We start from the raw sequence: 22,762 nt of genomic DNA on the forward strand, positions 1-22,762 counted from the left end.
CGACTCTGTCAACATCTTCTGAAAAGGCTCAATACCCTCAGTTGGGGCACTTGCAGCTTCCCCACAGACCTTATGGTTGACACTCCCATGCCTCCTCCTAAACCTCCACAGCCAACCATCAGAGGCATTAAAGTTAGTTATGACAAGGTGTGTAGCTAACTTCTCTACAGCCATTTGCATCTCAACGCCATGCACAGCCACACCACTTTAACGCTGCTGTGAATAACATTTGATCACAGCATCTTCCAGTCGTTGATTCTGCACTACTCTCATCAGCTTGCTGTCTTCAACAGTCGTCTTAGAGGTCGAAGAATCGGGACCATATTTTATTGCAAATCAGTGCAGGAAACCCTTAGCCTTTCGTGTATCAGACATCGTATGCTTAGCAACGCCAGATTCGCTACAGCATCTCGCTACAGGCAAACCACTCTCTAACTTCTGTAACAACTCCAGCTTCTGAGCTACAGTAAGCTGCATGTGCTTATTTTTGGGTACCATCACCACACAACTGTTACAAAACCCAAAATAAACGAAGAACAACAAAAGAGCGCGATCGAGAGGTAGCGAGATGGTGTGCACACTCTGAGACTACAAGCGAGACCGAGGCGGGAGCGTGCGCTGTGGCTAGTGGCGGGACATGTGGACCGAGTCCATTTTAACAGCGGGGGAGTAAGCACGGCATACGGACTGAGAGAGATAGAGAGACCGGATAGGAATTTGTCACATCCAGACATCAATCCTGTTGTTAATTCTTTACTCAGTTAGGTTCTCGTTACTTTGCTACTCTGACTTTTTGTTCCTTGTTTAATGATCTCATTATTTGTAGTTGATTTTATTCCATTACAAAACTGCTTTATGTTTTATCTTGTTTCAACCCCAAGCTTCTCTCATAGCCAAATAGATACAGTATATCCCTGCTTGTTCCAGGTCACCCTCCAGGCCTCATGTCCACACTCCATGATCCACACCACACAAAAGGGAACCAACAAAAGACCATAGAGAGATTTACTGATAAAGATTTTATTTCATATTGATGATCAACTCTTTCACAACTCTTCACTTCAACTTCTATTAGTCTCCCTTATCTCAGGTCTCCTGGGGCCCATTAGGGCAGTTAGCGAAGGCGGCAACAATGTCAAAGGAACCTACCTCTGTACCACAGTTGATCATTATGGCTCCACATATGGTGACCGTGGTTGGGGCTGTGGTTACAGGTGAGTTTATGATTCATTTTACAAGAGAAATATTGTTTGTCCTTCACCGCACTGCCACAGATGGACATAGAAATGGTGGGTGTCAGTGTTTGTGCATGCAATACAAAGTCAGTTTTGTTAACCCTGTAAATCAGAGAAAACTTTGGATTTTATTCAAATTTGGAATGTGGACTTGTGATAACATATTAGATTAATTTAAAAAATAGTAATTTGTGTCTTTGTTATTCACCAATACACTAACTACTTGGAGTTCGTTGTGGTAGGGAACTTGGTTGTCTTTAATCCTTTGACCAGCAATGACAGCTACAACCTTTCTTCCCACCACAAACATACAACTGAAGTCCACATCAGTCAAAAAGCTGTTTCAATATCCCGTGCAGTTTGCCAACCCTTCCCCTACCTTGCCTGACTCCCATAGTGCTGCCTCATGTAATGGCTGACTCAAACCTCACTCATAAAAAGTGACCCAATCAGCTGGCCACTTCCACCTATGCTGTGACTCTCTCTCTCTGTCTCTCTCTCAGTTAAGTTATGAACATTATTATAACAACATAGGTAGTGTCTGTGTGTTGTATATGAGGCACGGAGTGCAACAAGGGGCCAAGCACCAAAAAATATAATAAAAAATGCAGGTACTTAAGTCTGATCACAATTTTATTTCTATTAAATCAAACTGGGCAATACCACCTCCCCCACCCCCCTCTAAATGTCAACTATGGCGCTATGGGAGGGCAAGCTGGCAATCCTTACCAGAATTCTTCACCGACTTTCCTTGGGAGGAATGTTGCTTTTCCACTCGGGATGCCTCGATATGTTGCTAACAGCATTGCTGGGGTTATACAGGGTGGTATGAGTGCATTTATCCCATCTTCTACCAAAACTTTCACTTTACAATCATGGTTTGATCGCTCCTGCTCTCTTGCTTGCAGGGTGAGAGATAGGGCATATTGAGCTATGAAACTATCTCCTCCCATTACCCACACCTCTTTCATTACTTCTAGGAATCGTTGTAAGGCTAGTCTTCGTAGGGCCAAGCGGAATTTTATAAAAAGAAAGACCGCTGTCCTGACTAATTCTTCCTCTAGTAAATCCTTCTGGTCTTTAACCAAAAACATCTGTAATAACTTCTGCACTCCTTCTTTTCCTCCTCTCTTCCGACCTGATAACTCTATAGCCAACTCTCCCCCTGATAAAGCCAATCTCTTTGGCACCTTATTCTCCTTTATTTCCACCTTAGACGATTCCCACTTTACCCCTCCTACTCCTCCTACTGAACCTATGCACTCTCCTATAATCTCCACTCGTAGGGTTGCTAGTGTGTTATCCAGGTCGGATGTGAGTATGGCACATGGACCGGACGGAATACCCCCTCGTGTTCTGAGGGAGTGTGCTGAAGCCCTGGCCCCTGTGCTTGCTCGTCTCTTTTGCCTCTGCCTCAAAACCCAAACTTTTCCCTCTTCTTGGAAGCATGCCTTGGTTCAGCCCATCCCAAAGAAGGGTGACCATTCTAATCCCTCTAACTATCGCCCCATTGCCCTAACTTCATCCCTTTCTATGATTTTCGAAACTATCTTAAACTCCCATTTTCTCCGTCACCTTGAATGCCATTCTCTTTTGTCGGATCACCAGTATGGCTTTCACCAGGCGAGATCTACTGGTGATCTGCTTTCCTACTGCACCCATCTTTGGTCATCCTCTCTTAGGGTTTATGGGGAAACGTTCGTCGTGGCCCTCGACATCTCCAAAGCATTTGACAGGGTATGGCACACGTCTTTGCTATCTAAACTTCCCTCTTATGGTTTCTCTCCCCCACTTTGTTCTCTTAATTTCTTGCTTCCTTGAGAACCGATCCATGGCAGTTGAGGGATCGATCTCTCGCTCTTTCTCTACCAATAGTGGTGTGCCACAGGGTTCTGTTCCTTCACCTACTCTCTTCCTTCTTTTTATCAATGATTTACTTCACACTACAACTAATTCTATCCATTCCTACCCTCATGATTCTACTCTTCACTCTTCTTCACATTTTTCCCTTCCCCCTAATTCTCAAATTAGGTCTGTTCAGTGGGTTTGGCATCCTGTGTACCGCCGGCAAGGCCGTGGGCTCGTAACACACGTCTTGCCCGCGGTGCCCACCATTTCTCTGTGGATGTTGGTCACTCTAAAATAACCCGTTATAGTACCTCCTTTCCTCACTCAGCCAAACTGTGGAATGCTCTGCCTTCTTCTGTGTTTCCCTACTCATACAATCTGTCTCACTTCAAAAAGCTGGTTTTCAGGCATCTTTGTGGTGTAGATTAACACAGTATAAGATTTTTCTTTTCTATTTTTAATTTCTTCCTATTCTTATTTCTTCGCCCCCTAGGCCCCGTTGTGGGTCGTTGACCTGTGCCCGGATGGGCTAATCCATGTAAACAATCAGTTTTGATCCTTATCAATAATACTATATTTTTGGTTAATCTACGTGTTGATTGTAAAACCTTAATACTGTAGTAAGAGAAAGAGTAAACACATCATAAATTACAAACACTTTTACATTGGACACATTAATTATTGGAAGATGAAGGAATAATGTTTAGAGAACAGAACGCCACGTTCCTCACTTAGTGCTATAAGCCTCCTACTAACACCTCCTCCTCCCTCTGTCTCCCCCCTATTGGTGTGATAAAACTTGTCACTCGGACAGGAACATAACACACCAGCCCTCAGGCCCACCCACCTCACCAGCCCCAGGCCCACCCACCTCACCAGCCCCAGGCCCACCCACCTCACCAGCCCTCAGCCCTCAGGCCCACCCACCAGCCCTCAGGCCCACCCACCTCACCAGCCCTCAGGCCCACCCACCTCCCCAGCCCTCAGGCCCACCCACCTCCAGCCCTCAGGCCCTCAGGCCCCCCACCCTCACCAGCCCTCAGGCCCCACCCCACCCACCCCACCAGCCCTCAGGCCCCACCCACCCTCACCAGCCCTCAGGCCCACCCACCTCACCAGCCCTCAGGCCCACCCCTCACCAGCCCTCAGGCCCACCCACCTCACCACCAGCCTCCAGGCCCTCAGGCCCACCCACCACCAGCCCTCAGGCCCACCCACCTCACCAACCCTCAGGCCCACCCACCTCACCAGCCCCAGGCCCACCCACCTCCCCACCAGCCCTCAGGCCCACCCACCTCACCAGCCCTCAGGCCCACCCACCTCACCAGCCCTCAGGCCCACCCACCACCAGCCCCACCACCAGGCCAAACCCCTCAGGCCCACCCACCTCACCAGCCCCTCAGGCCCACCCACCTCACCAGCCCTCAGGCCCACCCACCCCACCAGCCCCAGGCCCACCCACCTCACCAGCCCCAGGCCCACCCACCACCAGCCCTCAGGCCCACCCACCTCACCAGCCCCTCAGGCCCACCACCTCACCAACCCTTCATTATTTTTTTTCCCTCAGAAATAAGAAGGTCAAATGTTATGACAGACCATTCCTATGACAGACACCATTCCTATGACACAACATTCCTATGGACAGCTATGACAGAACATTTATGACAGACCATTCCTGACAGACACCATTCTAGACAGACCACACCACCCTATGACAGACACCCATTCCTATGACAGACCATTCCTATGATATTCCTATGACAGACCATTCCTATGACTGACCATTCCTATGACAGACCATTCCTATGACCATTCCTTTATGAAAGACCATTCCTATGACAGACACCATTCCTATGACAGACACCATTCCTATGACAGATGACAGACCATTCCTATGACAGACACCATTCCTATGACACATTCCTATGACAGACACCATTCCTATGACACACCAGACACCATTCCTATGACAGAACATTCTGACACAACCATCTATGACAGACCATTCCTATGGACACCATTATGACACACCACCTATGACACACCATTCCTATGACAGACCATTCCTATGACAGACACCATTTCCTATGACAGACACCATTCGTATGACACACCATTCCTATGACAGACCATTCCTATGACAGACCATTCCTATGACAGACCATTCCTATGACAGACACCATTCCTATGACAGACCATTCCTATGACAGACCATTCCTATGACAGACCTTTCCTATGACAGACACCATTCCTATGACAGACCATTCCTATGACAGACCATTCCTATGACAGACACCATTCCTATGACAGTTTTGTAGAAACATGGACTCCCATTAGCTCAGAAAGTGGAACATAATGAGTCGCCAGGAGTGAGAGGTGAGGGGCCGTGGGCGCTTGTCCCCTTCTCCCCCTCAGTTCGCCTCGAGGCTCAGATCACGCTTTACCTACCTTCATTAATATGGCTCTCGGCCTTACAAATATTGCTCTACCGGGACATTTTTGTTGTTTCTGGCAGATAGAGATAAGTTTGGGCGGTACAGATAACACTATAACTAAATTTTTGGGGGGATAGCGCTTGGTTCCTTGTGGCACTCAGGACCTTATATTATAATGCATAAAGATATGTGATGATAATATGTACTGTAGTATGGTGTTTGTTGTTGGTTGTTATTATCAGCACTTGGCTGCTTATTGTTTACTGAACCCCAGCGATGTTTTGTTTTCAGTATTGCTTGCTTGTATTTTTCTTACTTTGTGGTACAGCTGTAAGGGGGGGTCATCTTTAATGGTCAAGTTACCCCTTTATGTTTGTTCATTTCCTTATCTGTTTATTCCTTGCATCTTAGTTAGTTCTCTTCTGTTGTGTGAGAGAAGCTCGTCCTTGTCTATTATTACACACTTGTCATTATTTAACTCTCAATATTGCCACCACCCAGACTTTTATCTTTACAATATAACACCAATATTAACAGCGATGGCTGATGCAGTGGTGGGTTTTGAGGTGGTCTTTCCTGACTTCTGTCTGGACGGTTGTCTTCCCACTATGGCATCTATTTTTATGGCAGAGCTGTCGGGTATTTTACTTGCCCTCAAGATTATTTTTACCCACCCTCAGTGATTTTACAACTATTAGTGATTGTCATAGTGCTCTCCAGGCCTTAGCTAGTGTGTCATCGCCCCATCCCTTTGTTATAGATATTTTATAGTGGCTGTTTCTCATCCAACGTTGGGGCCAGAAAGTCAACTTTTGCTGAGTTACTGCTCAGGTGGGGGAGAGGGGGAATGAGTGTGGTGATGCTGTGACAAAAGCAGCTGCTTCTTGCCCTGTGGCACATCATACCCCTCTACCTGCCTCTGATATGAAGCCAGTAATAAGAGCTGCTATCCTCTCGAGTTGGCAGTGCAGGTGAGATGCTGTCGGAGCAAACAAACTCCACAGCATCCACCCTGCATTGGGTGCCTGGGGATATCAGGGCCTGTCCCGCCTCCATATTGGCCACACACGGCTGACTCGTGGTTTTTTAAAGGAGAAGGCGTCCCCTCCCCATTGTGATGACTGTCTGGTCCCATTGAATTATTCAACACCTATTTGTGGGGTGCCTCAGTCTCAGAGATCTTCATCATAAGCACCTCTCCCAGTGCCTGGGGGGGTGATGAGTGTAAGAGAATGGTTAAACTTGCCCTGGGTAGCCCAACAGTTGTGTTTCTGTCAGTGAACAAATGCATGATGATTTACTGTATCTGTTCTTGCTGTTTTTTTATTAACAGATACACAAATATGTAATATTTTTCTTGATTTATCATTGTGAGTGTAACGTATTATTGTCGTAATAACTAAAAAGTATTCAAATGCTTTCAGAAATATACAGATGCTGCTGAGTTCTCTTCAGCATCATACAGGCTACTATGCTCGCCTCTTCTCTGGACCCAACTTGATGCCTTCTATCTCTCAAGTCCAGAAGCTTATTGAGCAAGCTTGGAGAAATGGGTTTGACCTCCAGGTGAGAATATGCTGACTTTTAAAGTTTGCAGGTCTATTTAAGAATAAACTACTTTATACAATATACTATATAGAGACATTAATTGGTCACACAAGATTTGTTACACCTTAAAATAAGTAAAGGATCATTAAATTAATGCTATACCTTCACCCAGACAACTCACGGCTGTCCACACACACTACAAGTATGGTCACAGTTCAGCCAATCTTGTAAGTGATGACCGTGTATGCAAGAAGAGCATGAAATTATTTGTATTCATTCCTCACATTTATGGATGAATACACTAGACCACGGAGGAATACAGATGCCACACTAATCCATATTCATTCCTCACATTTATGGATGAATACACTAGACCACAGAGGAATACAGATGCCACACTAATCCATATTCATTCCTCACATTTATGGATGAATACATTAGACCACAGAGGAATACAGACGCCACACTAATCCGTAGAGACTTGAAATTCAACGCCGTGGTTGGTGAAATGTTATACTGTAGGGTGAAAAGCGTGGTCACCAGGAAACTGCAGATGGAAAATCCTCAGTTGGCTTTGACTCCTGCCGTTTGCTCTGATGCTCTGCTCTATACAGATTGAACCCAAATCATTTCAAACACAATCATGATACATAAGGCAGCACACTTCTTCTGGTGAAACTCTCAGCACTACACTGTGTTAGATGCCATTGACAATGTCTTTGTTCTATGAATATTACTAAGAGTTACCCTCCCTTAACCTCCAAATCTTAACATGTGTGTCATAATAAAGAGTATTCATAAGCTCGTTCCATAACACATTTGTTTGTGTACAACAACTCGGCTCCCTGTGTGTATGGTTTATTACCTTATTAATTTCTTTCATTTTCTTCCTTAAAACTATTACTTCACACGACTTAATAGGTAAGGATACACCTAAGTTGCTGCATCTCATAATATCCTTAAATCCTATATTCCAACTCATTTACCAGGATGGCAGACGTTCTTACAATGTGTGGGTAATACATACGTGCAGTTCCTGTTAATTTCTCTGTATTGACGTGATAAACAGACTACGTCGTACAGGTTACACGATACATTACACAATCGGAAGGCCGTCAGCTCAAGGGGTGCGGAACATTTATTTATTTATTTACTGTACGTGGAAGTTACCTCACCATTTTATACCTACAGGGATGCGAGCAGTTAGGTGGTAAGTTATCCAACACGAGGAAATGGATCGGTGCCACAGAGGTTGTTACTTTACTTTCATCCTTTAGAATCAGGTGAGTTATTTGTTGCCTTGGTGATGTGACCTGGTCTAAGAAAATGACTATCACTCGGTATTTAATTATTGATTTAATGTAAAGAAATAAGTGAGAGAAATAAACCTTGATTGTCAGAATGTTTTGGCCTGGATAAATACGGCGCTTTTTTGTTTTCTTTTTTTTTTTACGGAGTTTATTTGTTCGTATATTCCCGAGGGTTTGAGTACCGTTTGTCTCTAACTAAATACTGATACTTATTCTCCATTTCTTAGGTCATGATACATTAGGGAAGTTCCATACATTTAATGAATCTTTAGTAATATTTTATCATTGATGTTTTAAATGAATATAAGCTATAGTACTTCAGTTTTAATCCATCATCAAGTTAGATTAGCACAAGGGTTTGACTCAACTCTCAACTTCAGGTGTCAACTGATTGACTGCCATCGACCAACAGGAGCAGACGGGACCCACCCTGAGTTGTTCCGATGGTGCCTTGACTACTTTTCCAAACCTGCAGAGTTCAAGCCTCCCATATATCTCCAGCATCAGGGTAAGGCTCTCTCTCTCTCCTCGGGTGTTTTCTGCTCACTAATACACAAGTCCCTGGCAAGTCTTCAAAGCTCAGTACATATTGTAAAACATGTGAATCATAATTAACGGGTAAACTTTTTTATGGGAAATGGAAAATCTTGGGTGCCACAAATTTTCCCTAAATTGAAATTCCTTTTATTGAGACCAATTTTTCCATACCCTTATTATATGAGTGGCGACGGGTTCCCACACAATAAAATCTTGAGTCTTCAGAGTAACAAATGCTGTACACTTAATAACACAACAACAAACTTTATTAATACTATACTGAACAGAAACACACACAGTTATGTAGCAGTTAAACCAATGAAAGAGAGAGAGGTGGTGTGTGTGTGTGTGTCTGTGTCCATATAACACACATCGCCAGTGAGCTGTGGCGTGTAAGATGGCTGTGCATGTTGCCTCTGTTACATGTAATGAAATTCTGAAAAGTGCGGGAAAAATTATTTGAATACTGTACTCTAATATAACAGTGGTATTTTCCCCGAGTTTAAACAATGCATCTCTCGGGAGGTATTTATTTACGCACCACTGTACAAATACAATATTGTTAATACTGTAAAGAAAATAATGTATACTACTACTACTGTACTGTATATATTGTACTCAACAGCAGACACTGACTGTAATACATACCGGGTAACTGCAATCACGTCTTAACACTTATATTGGAGGTTGGATGGGGGCGGGGGTTACTGACCTAACCTGATGCAATATCAGGTCAGCCATTGTCTATGTGGGGGATTAGTGGGCCTCATGACCTGAAGATGTCTGGAATAAAGACGAAAGCTAAGGTGTTTCAGTGTTTCCTACTTACTGAATATGCAGTACAGTCATGCGCCGGTTAACGTCCTAGATACGTTCTTGGAAACGTGATGTTAACCGAAATGGACGTTGTCCGAAATTACATAGACCTATCGGATTTATTCTAATGGGGGTTCCAGGCACCCAACCCCAAGTTTCCCATTTTACAACCATTTAGACCCACTAAATATATATATACTGTATAATGTTATGGTAAATATCATAAACACACATAGGCATGGCTAGGTTTATTACAAAGTGATGAAAAGGATAATGTAAAGTGGGTAGTCCACAAAACATGTAGCCATGTCTCTTTATTTGAGTGCCCTTCATAGGAGTCCGTTTTCTCTCACTTCAGGACTCCTGAGTCGTCCGTTTTCTCTTAATCTTAGAGTGCAGTACACCAGATACTTCTTTATTTCGTAGTAATGACACAGAATTTGAAATTGCAACCCCAATTGCAACTGGAGTTGCAATTGTTGAGGCAACTAGATATGTCTGATTACAGCAAATGTGTTATTGTCGATTTGTGGGTGAAAGATTTTATCTTCAATAGATGTAGGTTAACATTACACTTGGAGGCAAATGTTTAAAAAAGTCTAATCAAGGAAGCATATTCCATTAACACATAATATCTGACCAGTATGGGGAGGATCATCGTGTCTCCGTCAGGGGGTCGTGGAGTGGTGGTCCAGCAGGCATCACAGATTTTTTTGGGGGGGGCGGCGGCGGCGGCCACGGACGTATATGCCATCGGACGTTGTTCGGTCGGACGTTAACCGGCGCATGACTGTATATTATAGATAACTGTAATCACTTTTTACATTCATAACACTGAATTCTTGGCTGATTTTGTTCAGGTACAGTCATGTACAGTGCTGCACAACACAAATTGTACAGAATATGAACTAAGTGATCCAAGCAGCTACCCCGACCCACACGCCTGGCACGTGGGGATGTGTTGGAGCATGATGCAGTCTCTCGGAATGCCCTGAAAATTTATTCCCAGGCCCAGAACGGTGTGATTTGGAGAGAGTTTCCTGAAAATTTCTTGGAATTTTCCAGAAATTGCACTTGATTTTCAACCTCGGAAAGTCGTTCACAAACCTGGAATTGAAAGAAATTATGCGGAAAAATTCTGAGCAAATTTCAATTCTGGCTGTTGGGAGAGTTGCTGTTAAGAGGGATCTCAGCTAACAGGTACAATATTACTTATAGTTTGTAATTTAACTTCCGAGTAAAGGAAACACATATTATATTTACAGTAAGTTCTCGCTTAACGTCTTGGTTACGTTCTTGAAAAACACAACGTTAACGGAATCAATTTTCCCCGTAAGAAATAGATAAAATACACTGTTTACGTTCCCCAGCCTCCCTTTGCCCCATGAGATATATTCCTCTACATAAATTCAATGGAATTTTTATAGAAAATATTATACGAGTGTACTTTATTATACATGCAAAAAGATAAATAAACTAAATCATTTTGTATTGTACTCACTGATGGGTGGAGGTGGGTAGTGGAGAGGAGGAGGAGGGTGGTAAGTCACTGAGACCCAGAGGGTTTAAAATTCCATTATTGTATCAAGGTTAATGGTCTTGCATTGTTTCTTGACAACACTAGCACTTAATGGGCACTTGGAAGCCATTTTGATTGGTTAGAGTACCTGTACGGTATTTAGAGCAAAAACACTTAAACACGCACGAACGCTGTGGAAGCCTAACAAAGACTGGGGACGCCGTGATGCTCCGCGAGAGAGCGTAGCGCGCCAAGATGAGAGAGGGCGATGCACCATACAAAGTAGTCTGTGACGACGTTATAACGACATAACATTGTCGGGGGTAACGTTAAACGAGGACTTACTGTATTACATATTAAAAAGGGCTAATGAGTGGTTGGTGAGTGCACAGTGGTCCCCAGAACACCCTAAAAACAACTTGGTAAAAGTCCAGACAATAGGCAAATCCAGATCCATCTTTCCCCCATAATTGTTTGAACTTTCGGGGGTTTTACTGTTCTGTAGAAATAATAAATAAATCATATAACATTTAATAAAAAAAAGACTTCACAAATGCACACAGAGCTTGGCAGGATTATGGCCTGAAGCTTCCAACACTGAGCAAACATATGCTGGCTCTACCAACACCACATATGCTGGCTCTCTACCAACACCACATATGCTGGCTCTCTACCAACACCACATATGCTGGCTCTCTACCAACACCACATATGCTGGCTCTCTACCAACACCACATATGCTGGCTCTCTATACATATGCTGGCACCAACACCACATATGCTGGCTCTCTACCAACACCACATATGCTGGCTCTCTACTGCTGGCTCTCTACCAACACCACATATGCTGGCTCTCTACCAACACCACATATGCTGGCTCTCTATTAGTGATTTTGTCCATTACATCAGTGACGTGTAAATAAGGCCTCTACGAATACTGTATTTATGTATCTTTTAGGTTTTGTTTTTTGTTCATTGCATAGCCATTCCTCGAGAGTATCACCAAGGCTTAAGAGATTCCACTGCTGCGTCATCTGAATAATATAACAGCCCCATCCACGACTTGTACTACGCGTCACTTTCTCTTTGACAGGCCACAGCCGAACTATCATTGGCGTGGAGCAGCTGGGTGGTAATGAAGGAGGAATCCGGCTGCTGGTACTAGACCCGTCCCACTCTCCAACACAGGTATCCCAGCTCCTACAGACACACACAGCTCCCGGCGCCATGAGACTACTACGTAAACCGCTGTCGAGCATGAGAGCCAAGCAGTACCAGATGGTGGTTGTGGTCGGCCTTATTGAAACTGAACAGGAATATCAGGTCAGTTTATTTGTTAATGAATACTTTTTGTAAACTTTTATTCTGTTATACATTTTCATTTATATATCTAGTAGAGGTACAGTGTGTGTGTGTGTGTGTTATCTTGTGGGTGTGGTGAAGCTCAGATAGCCTAAGGAAAGATCTCATGTGTATTATGAGTCAAGGTCGTAAATGAGAGTGAGAGGTGACAGAAGGCATATCATGTACTGTGGCATAGATTTTCTATGTAGAGTAATGTGTGGGCAAACTTGGGTGCTATTTGAGGTCACGTAGTCTTGCGGAGGAGTGTTGGCTCTTGCTAGGCGGCCCGGCCCAGTCTCACGTGGTATCTGCATCACCAGTGTTGTACTTTTATCTAGATAAGATTATGCTTCTCCACAACTTTTGCCATTTTAAGCATGATGACTCTACTTAGAAGTTTACAGTCCTTTCCTCCTTCTCCTCCTCCTCTCCCTTTCCTACCTCTATGGTGTAGTAACATTGCCATAACACCAACAATGTCATCCTGTGAGATTAGAAAGACAGCTTTAGAGATTATAGTAATGTGTTATACAAGAATACCTCGGTTATCGCAAAGCATCTGTTCCTAAAAGTCGTTGCGAATAATAAGTTTACAAATATTGGGGCAATCCCCCCCCCTCCCCCCCCCAAGAGTCAATGTACACTGTACCCTCGTTAATTGAACAAAAGGAAGCTCCGGGTCACTCGAATTACCGAAAAATCCAAATTAACCGAGTTTGAAATATTTTGACATTGTTCGACAATTTCCGAAATTTTGTGTTCGATTATTTGCTTGTTTTCTGTTCAGTTTTTACACCTGGCCGTACCTTGGCTGCATCAAAATAATCTATTTGTAATTAACGTGCAAATATATATACTGTATATAGTTTTAATACACATACAGCAATAATAAAATTAATAAAACAGTAATAAATAATTGTAACACTGCGAGGTGACAAGGCGAGGGGTGAGGTGACAAGGTGAGGGGTGAGGTGACAAGGTGAGGGGTGAGGTGGTGACAAGGTGAGGGGTGAGGTGACAAGGTGAGGGGTGAGGTGACAAGGTGAGGGGTGAGGTGACAAGGTGAGGGGTGAAGGTGACAAGGCACACATGAGGTGACAAGGTGAGGGGTGAGGTGACAAGGTGAGGGGTGAGGTGACAAGGTGAGGGGTGAGGTGACAAGGTGAGGGGTGAGGTGACAAGGTGAGGGGTGAGGTGACAAGGTGAGGGGTGAGGTGACAAGGTGAGGGTAAGGTGACAAGGCGAGGGGTGAGGTGACATGACAACACACACAGTAACAGCTCTACTAAACCATTGTCTTATAACATTTTAATTTATCATTTCTATCTTAAAATTAACTCATACATGATGGCTCAATTTGGCAACTTTTTCACTTAGACAACTGATCAGTGATGGTTTAGACAACTGATCAGTGATGGTTTAGACAACTGATCAGTGATGAATAAATCAGGGCATATGGAGATGCATTATACATTACAGTAATTTTTATTAAGTTATGATAAATACTCTACATTATTATTTACTAAGTTGTCAAGACAGATCCTAAGCTAAGCACCAGGTGGACCAATCAGCTGTCACCTCTGTAAACACGAGACCTGGAATATACTATGGTGCAATAGCTCATCAGGGATTGGGGGGCGGGGGGGGGGATTAATAATTTTTGGATGATGTTTTATTAACCCAGCACCAAATGGCCCTCAATAATATAGGAATTATGGTGAAATTACTTGCTGTTCTTATAAAGGGATTGTGGGCTGCTGAGCGGGAGATGTTAGGGGAGTGAGAAGTTTTTGACGTGATTTTATTTCTTTCATCTTATTTAGTTCTCTTCTGTTGTGTGGGTGAAGCTCGTCCTTGTCCATTGTTACACGTTTGTCATTATTTAACTCTCAATATTGCCACCACCCAGACTTTTATCTTTACAATATAACACCAATAATGAGGTTAGTCACGTGAGTTATAAAGAGTGTTTTCAGCGACGGCAGTTATCAGAGGGAATGAGCGGCGATACACACATTCTTCTGAATCATTATATATTAAAAGTAAGCAATTATACTGTGACAATTTGAACTCTCAATCACAACAGGAACTTAATTTCACTTAATATTGATTACTTTACTTGAACACTTGGAGACCTTATAAACTGACCAAGTAACAAAATAGATATTTGAGTTAACAGTTACAACACTCAATAAACTTACCAACATAGGGGCAATATTACACAACAGTGACACTGGAATGATGGTTACTCTCAACACTTGTCAGTCATGTTATTACTTCTATCACCATTAACTACTTGAGCTTTAAACCACACTACAGTATTACTTAATTAACAAATATAGACAAATACACCAGCATATACAGGCATCCCCCGTGTTACGGAAGCCCGGGTTATGGAATTTCGCTCTTACGGAATTTGTAAATTATGACCAATAATTTCGCGTTACGGCCCGTAAATACACCCTTACGGAAATTGGGGTAAATTTTAACAAACACAAGGCCTCACACATGCCATTCAGACTGACAGACTTGACAAGTTTTACCAACCATAAAGACAGTTGAAGCTTTAAACATCATTCACAATGGATCTTGAATATTCCAACTGTAATCAGACATACCTAAGTTGCCTCAACAATTGGAACCCCAGTTGCAATATCAAATTCTGTGTCACCACTAAAAAATAATACCGTAGTCCCTGGTGCACTCTTAAGATTAAGAGAAAACGGACGACTCAGGCGGCCTTGAGGTGAGAGAAAACGGACTCCTATGACGGGGCACTCAAATAAACATACACATAGCTGTTTAATGCAATATTAACCCCTAAATTGGTGTTTTAAGAAGGTATATCATAAATTATTTAATGTATTGTATTGTATGTGTTTATAAATGTTTATTTTCATTAATAAAAATGCTTGAATTACTTTTTTGGGGCCGAAAAAATTCCTTAGGAACGCATCTCCAGTTTTATATTGGAAGTCAATGGGATGCCTGTACCAGCTTTGAGTACAGCTGGTTCACTCAACATACACTAATACTGATTGCAGTAATATATTTGGTCTCAATACTCGACCTGGGACGGCTATACTCCCAATAACCCGTCCACAATGATACATACAGGAGCACTTGTCTTGCTGCACTGGTTCTTGTCTGTCTTTGAGGTTTCTCCCCTTGATGACAATAGCACCCCTCTTACTCAACCTTTGTGGGAGGGTGGGATGAAGAGCTTGCTAGTGAAGGGGGCTGGACATTCAGGAAGCAGCATTGTGTTTGGAATGACTTAAGAATGCAGTACTGAGTGACTTTTGTGGATGGATATGCTGCTGTTGGATTGTGTGATGCCATAGCAGAGAGAGAGAGAGAGAGAGAGAGAGTTTCTTCTAGGTTTTGTCCATCTGCATTAAAGCTGTGATGATCTTCAATGAATAAAAAACAATCATTACACCTTACACCAATATTTTGTTAACAAATTTATTTCTTTTACAGCAAAGCAAGATTCTTCAAGCATCAACGAGAATACCGAAGGATTGAACTTAGTGCTGATCATTTTTAGACTTTTCACGTTGTTGAAAAACTGAATAACTACTTTATGTAAGTTTTGCCGATGAAAACAAAAATTGCCTGTTTATCTGTATATGTTTATTGTCATGAGAAACAGGCCCACTGCCGACCACAGGTTAGTTGTGATAACCAGCCCTTTCAGTTTTTCTATGATAAACTGCCTGTTAGCTTGGATTGTTAAAATATTGTAAGAGTTAATCATTGGGTTAAAATAATACTGTACAGTAATTATGCCTCTATGGGGGATATGTTTTTATTTATTTATATTTTTAATTACCTGAAGGAAACTCAAAGATTGGTTGCCTTGTACATGTTGCACTGTCAGGATCCTCAAGCGTTCCTCTGGTTTATAACTGTATTTTTATGTTATCTGTGAAGCCTCACCCTGGGGAGGTGGCCACTCACCCTGGGAAGGTGGCCACTCTAGAGGAGTCTCTGGCCACCTAATTGCTCTGCAGTATATTTCACTATTTCACTATAATTTTCTCATAAACTTGTATTATGATAATACACATCAAGAACAAATTTACATTCAAAATTGCTGTGTAGTGCAAGAAGATGAACCATCATATTGTATGAGGGATCTTGAACTGTGTTTGTGTCAGTAGGTTATATTATCTCTCACTTCTCTTCTCCCTCAGTAACAGCATAATGGTGTTTGCAAGACATATTGCAGTGTAAATACAAGGTGTTTTGATCAAGTGGCTACTGGCCTTATTGTATAGTTCAGACTCCTTCAGTTTGTTCCTATATTTCCATCAGTCATTATTATCTGTCCCATTTATGTTATGGTTTACAGTAGTGGCCTCCCAGTCCTCAACTTGTTGGACCTTGTGGCTAAATTTTAGTGAAAACCCTGCAATATACTTTATCTTCTGCACTAATAGGCCTGTTAGCCACTGACTACAGATATTTTTCATACAAATGGTGGTAATTAGGTTTAAGAGCCGAGGTGTTCATGTTACCTAGTTCACTTTACTGTACTGGCCACCACAAGTCAGGGAAGGATCCAATGGTTTGTTAAGGATCCTCTCAATCTCTCTCTTTATTTTTCACTGAAGAACTCCAAAGGAAAAATTTTTGTTTTTCATTTTATCGATAATATTTCGAATAATTCATCCATATATTCATTAATTAGGCCTTTAAATGCAATCTTTCATAATTTACATTGGAATTACTTTTATTTGATCAAGTAGTATTTATTTGATCAAGTTTCGCACTTTAAACACTTTCATAAAGATGCCTCAACATAAACATCAATTTGTATATGTTTGATTCATTATATTTTTTACTTGGGGAATGAATTTGATAGGAATGGGCAACCTGATGTAGGATATAGTGTGGGTAATACAGTAGCCAACTTGCATATAAGCAGATCAAAGTAGGGACCAAGTTATAGCCAACGAAAATATATTTACCACTATGGAACTCGACATTCTATTTACAGTATTATTCTCGGAGTAGCTTTTAGTTTTGAGATTTTGTTTGCAGATTCTGCCTCAAGTTTTCCTCTGCTATTTTCTAGTGTTAAGTGTAGCCATGTTGAATGCGTCTCCTTATTGCTCTAAGTAAGTTGGATTTTGTTGGCATTGAGATCACTTTCACAGGACTGTATTGTAATTCTCTGGACTCAGTTGATAAGATGCACTTTGAATCCCATAGCCAGGCAGGGTTGGGGGAGCATTATGTGCTGTGGCGTGTGCCTAGCTGGCCGCCTGTTAGCATGTCTGTGTCCGAAGCTAACAATCTACCATGCCTGGGACTTGCTAGCTGACAAATTGTGGAAAATGATAGTCTGTTGATAAATCGGTCTCTCTCTCTCTCTCTCAAGTAAGTTATCAAAATAGATTTTGTATTGGTTTACTGAATTAAGATTGGTTATTATTAAAATTCAAAATATAGTAAAGTACCGAAGCTGAAATGAATTACTGAAGAAATACGTAAACAATGCCTATTCCTTAAAACTCCTTCCTGGATTTCGTAAGTTGTTTTCCTGGTATGTTTGTGTGAATAAGGTGACAGATATTGGTTGTGATCAGTATAATTACAGGCACTCCTCAGTACTGTACAGTGGAAGTAATGTACCTTACAGTATAAAGCAAAAAATTAATACAGTACAATATAGCAAATGTTATATTGCCAGAGACATTGTTTTATAAAATGGCTCGCTTTCAGATGCGTTATTCATCCAAACCTAACCTAACTCAATACAAAAAATCGCTAAATTTATATCAGAATAACTAGAGGAAGTCCCGGTTTATGAAGCAATTGTGTTAAAAAATTTTGTTCGTATCTCAATATCTCAGACACAAGCCAATTTACACCATAATTAAGCTGAATTATTCTACATTTACATTGAATAATACAGGTTTAACGTGCGAGGAAGCTTTACTTCGTGACCGCGATGCTACGTTAGGTAATGGACCAAGCTCAATCTGCCTAAACTCAACCTGACCAGACCCATGTGGCCATCACCCACGCTATGGTATTTATTGTGAATTTGTTTTATTTGCCTCCTGAACATTGTTAAAAAAGGTCAACAGATACTCTAGTACTGTACAGTATAGGCATCTGCAGAGGGAGGGGAGCAATGGAGAACTTTATTCATTGATTCATGAGATTTTTTATGAAGTTCACAATATCACGTTACTTGATAAATTTAACAGCCAGTACTCCTAAAACCCTCAAGTTTGACCAGAGGATTTACTTAAAATGATTAAATAAAGAATTACCCTATAGCTTAAGACAGAAAAAACTTGTTTACAAGTCTAGGCGCTCTTACTACTGCAGTGGCTTCTTGCATATTGGGTGTGGTAGTTGTCACCTGGGTCATCAGACAGACCAACGTGGTCTTGTTGACATCCCCTCAGACCTGACACACTATAATCAGGGTCAACCTGTTGCCAGTATCATACAAATAAAAGTACTGTGCCATGACTGTGCCATGACAAGGTTGTATCATGGGTCAGCCTGACAGGTCTCACACACACACACACACACACACACACACACACACATGTGGTCCCTGGGTTACGAACAAGTTCCATTCCTGAGGATGTTCTTAAGTTGGAAATGTACGTAACTCGGAACCCATATACCTATGTGCACTGTATCATAGCCCAAGTCCTTTTATATATCTTGAATCACTTAATTTAAGAGAAAAGAAAGAATTGAATGACAAAATACAGTGAAGGAAAGTGTGTTGCTATAAATTTTACCTTATACAGTACACTACTGTATAAACTTCTGACGGTCGGGAAAAATCGCTGGTCCGGCATTGCTATGGTCCTGACGGTACCGTAAATTCAGTGGTCAACTTGTATATTCTTTGTAATGTACCGGGTAATGTCAAGAAACCTCAAAAAGATGATTTTTCAAATATTAAACCTTGACTTTGTGTCATAACATGTAATTGTTGCACTGTTGTGATTCTGATTTTTGTGTTACTGATAAAAATAATTATACCGGTCAGTGCTTGAAGAATGGTCACAGGCATATACACAAAAGTCATAGTCATGTTTAAAAAAGAAAAGACTGTCTCTCACCCTCTATATAATAAGTTTATGAACTACCATCATATACAGTGCATTAAAATTCACTGTACAATATGGGGCTTAATTCTACTAAATTTTGATTTGTAAAAAGGTAGGGAAATTATTTAGGCTAAGTGAGAAGTGTTTGTTCATTCCCGATACAGTACAGTATTCCTATAGCAGGAGTATATACTGTATAGTGAGGACTGCCTGTAATACATTATTGAGAGAGCAAATGGTATCTGTAGTATGCAGGGATGATTTAATACTATACAGGTACGGTAAACTCTCGATTTTACGGAATCCGATATAACGAACTTGTGATTTAGCGGAAGGAATTTTTTCCGTTATTTTTCACCAAATTAGTGAACTAGTTCGCTTAATTGAGATTAATTCCTTTAATATGCTCACACCTACGGAGACACCTCAGACACATGATATGTACATTGAAACATTATTCATGGCTTACCTTAAACTAGGGGTTCAATGATTGTTTTCAATTTTTTCAATTATAATTTCCAAACTTTTTTCCAATTGATAGCCGTACTCTTTTGACTTTCTCCCCCACACCACTTTTTTCCTGAGACAGTAGTTAGTTGACCGAGATGTAGTCCGAGAGGTAGCAGTGAACAACAAGCACATACAGTGGCGGCAAGACACAGACTGAGCAGATGTAAACAAACGCCACTCACCAAGCGGCACATTTGGCGTGGAATTTAACGGAATCGCGCTTGATTTAGCAAACTAGTTCGCTAAATCAAGTGAAAATAACAGGAATTCAATTTAGCAGAAATTTCATGGAATCACACTCGAAAATAATGGAAATTTGACTCAGTGGAAATTTTGATTTAACGGATAGAGACGGCTCGAATTAGTTTGTTAAATTGAGAAAATACCATACAGTAATACTCGGGAGGACTTGAGAAAAAATAAACTAATTTGTCCATCAATCAACTGTACCCCATCACAAATTACATGAAACGAAACTGGCTTTAACAAATATAAGATGAGGTTAGTGGGATCTTAAAAGCAGATAAATGGAGAAATTAAATATAGAGAAACAGGACATTGACATTTGAACAATAACATCATAAAGTACAGAAACACTGTTTAAGGGTTGTATATGACATCATGGAGGTTGTGTTGTAGATGTAATGCTTAGATTTTGTTTTGTTTTTATAGATGAACTGACAATAATGTACCTTCGGCCAGCGTCCTCCTCCTTATACACTTTTAACTTAATGTGGAACGCCATCACGTGTTTTCTGATGTTTCCTACAGAGCGCTCGATCCCCTCCATAGCAGGGTTGGATCAAATACTGATTCTTAGCGGTCAAATACAAATACTTGTGACATTATGATGCAAAAATACAAATACAAATACTTTTATTCCTTAATTCAAAAATACAAATATAAATACAAATACTTCTGAAATTAAGATGTAAAAATACAAATACTTTTATTTCCAAGTTCAAAAATACAAACCCAATACCTACATATCAGAATTACATTTTATCATCATTAATGCCCGGAAGATTTCTGGGCTCAACTTGGCTCGCTCAGGAGTGTAAAAATTACCAGCTTTGCTAAACACACTCTCAGAAGGTGCCGACGTTGCACAGCAGCCTAGAATGCTCTTGGCAAAGTGCCTCAGAATTTTGAAGCTTTGTATATCACGCCAATACTTCAGTGGGTTGATGTCAAAAGGCAGAACACCTTCCTCTAGGTACGTTTCAAGCTCCGTCTTCACCACTGTAGTGTGGTTTGTTGACGGGCTTGCCATCGATGGCCCAGGTGGAGGCATGTAGGCAAAGAGACGAGGTCTTTTGGCAATTATGCCATCTTTGTCTTGGTTGATGCTCCTGGAAAGTGCATTCTCTTGAATTTCTTCCTTCTGGACCTTCTCCTTGTAGTCCTTGGTAGACTCAGCAATAATTAAGTCCACAATCTTCGAAATCTTTTCTTTCTGCAGTTCCTCACATGGAATCCACGCCAACTTGAATCTGGGGTCCATGGCAGCTGCGGCAATGACATCAATCCTCTCCAGAAATGGATGCAACCTCTTTTTGACAGATGATTGTAGTGCATTTGCCAACTTAAAGCAGTAGAGCGGTTTATTTTCAATGAACAGTTTGAGGCTGTGCTCAAGACCAAATACAACTGGTGCGATGCAAGAAAGTGTAACTATGTTTTCCCCTTCTACTTGCGACATCTCCTCTTGGAATGGTTCCAAAACTTGTACCACTTCTTTTAACATTGTCATTTTAATTCCCTTCAACTCCTCTACAGTCTTCTTTGTTCCTAGAAGACGAATGGCTGAGTTGACTCCGCTGGTGTCCTTGAGAACTGACTTAATCATTGTCAACTGAGAGTTCCATCTAGTAGCATTGGCGGCTTGCAGTGCAACCCCAAACTTTTCCAAGAACGGTGCAGCCACAGTAGATCGACGTATTGCAGCTACAATACTGTAGCACTTGTGTATCACAGTTGCAACTGCACTATTTCTGACACTGGGATCATTGAAGGCATATCTTATGCACAGTTGCTGTGTGTGGGCAAAGCAACTGGACCGCTCTGGTGGAAGAAGAGCAAGCACTTCATCCAGATCAAGTTCTTCTTCCAAAATGTCAAGAGCATCTTCATTTTCATTTTCACCACTACTTTCAGTCCTTACTTCGTCTCCATATAATCCTGGCAGACAGACATCAAATGCTTTCACCGTTGACGAATCATTGTCGGCAACCACCCTCCTCACCTTGCCACAAATTCCGAATTTCATGACAATTTCCTCATATGCTGTAGCGATGTTCACAGCTGTATGTCGTTCCACAAACTGATCGCAAGCAATGACAAGTGACTTCAACTCCCATGACGAGTTGATGAAGTGTACGGTGACGGCGAGAAATGATACCATTCTCCGATTTGTCCAGAGGTCCAGTGTCAGGTAAATACGACTAAGGTGTTCGAATTCTGTCATCAACTGCGACTCAATGAGCTTCGTTCTCTGCGGCAGTAAACTATTTCTGAGTGTGGTTCTGCTTGGAAACATGAATTATGGTTCTGCTTCATGCAGAAGAACC

The 22,762-nt window shown here is 41.6% G+C and overlaps 1 protein-coding gene across 1 annotated transcript in view; it reads left to right on the forward strand.

The window, feature by feature from the left end:
* The window catches only part of LOC121865671 (zinc finger-containing ubiquitin peptidase 1-like), a 46,431-nt gene extending 25,188 nt beyond the window's left edge, over positions 1 to 21,243 (forward strand). The window contains exons 6-11 of the mRNA XM_042365196.1: positions 1,091 to 1,214; positions 6,943 to 7,084; positions 8,258 to 8,349; positions 8,757 to 8,884; positions 12,341 to 12,570; positions 16,075 to 21,243. Of these exons, the coding sequence (XP_042221130.1) occupies positions 1,091 to 1,214; positions 6,943 to 7,084; positions 8,258 to 8,349; positions 8,757 to 8,884; positions 12,341 to 12,570; positions 16,075 to 16,119 (761 nt within the window). The 3' untranslated portion in view covers positions 16,120 to 21,243. The remainder of the gene's footprint in view (positions 1 to 1,090; positions 1,215 to 6,942; positions 7,085 to 8,257; positions 8,350 to 8,756; positions 8,885 to 12,340; positions 12,571 to 16,074) is intronic.
* Positions 21,244 to 22,762: the final 1,519 nt, after the last annotated feature.

Source organism: Homarus americanus, unplaced genomic scaffold, assembly GCF_018991925.1.
Source record: "Homarus americanus isolate GMGI-L3 unplaced genomic scaffold, GMGI_Hamer_2.0 scaffold8022, whole genome shotgun sequence".
In the NCBI taxonomy this organism is placed as follows: Eukaryota; Metazoa; Arthropoda; class Malacostraca; order Decapoda; family Nephropidae; genus Homarus; species Homarus americanus.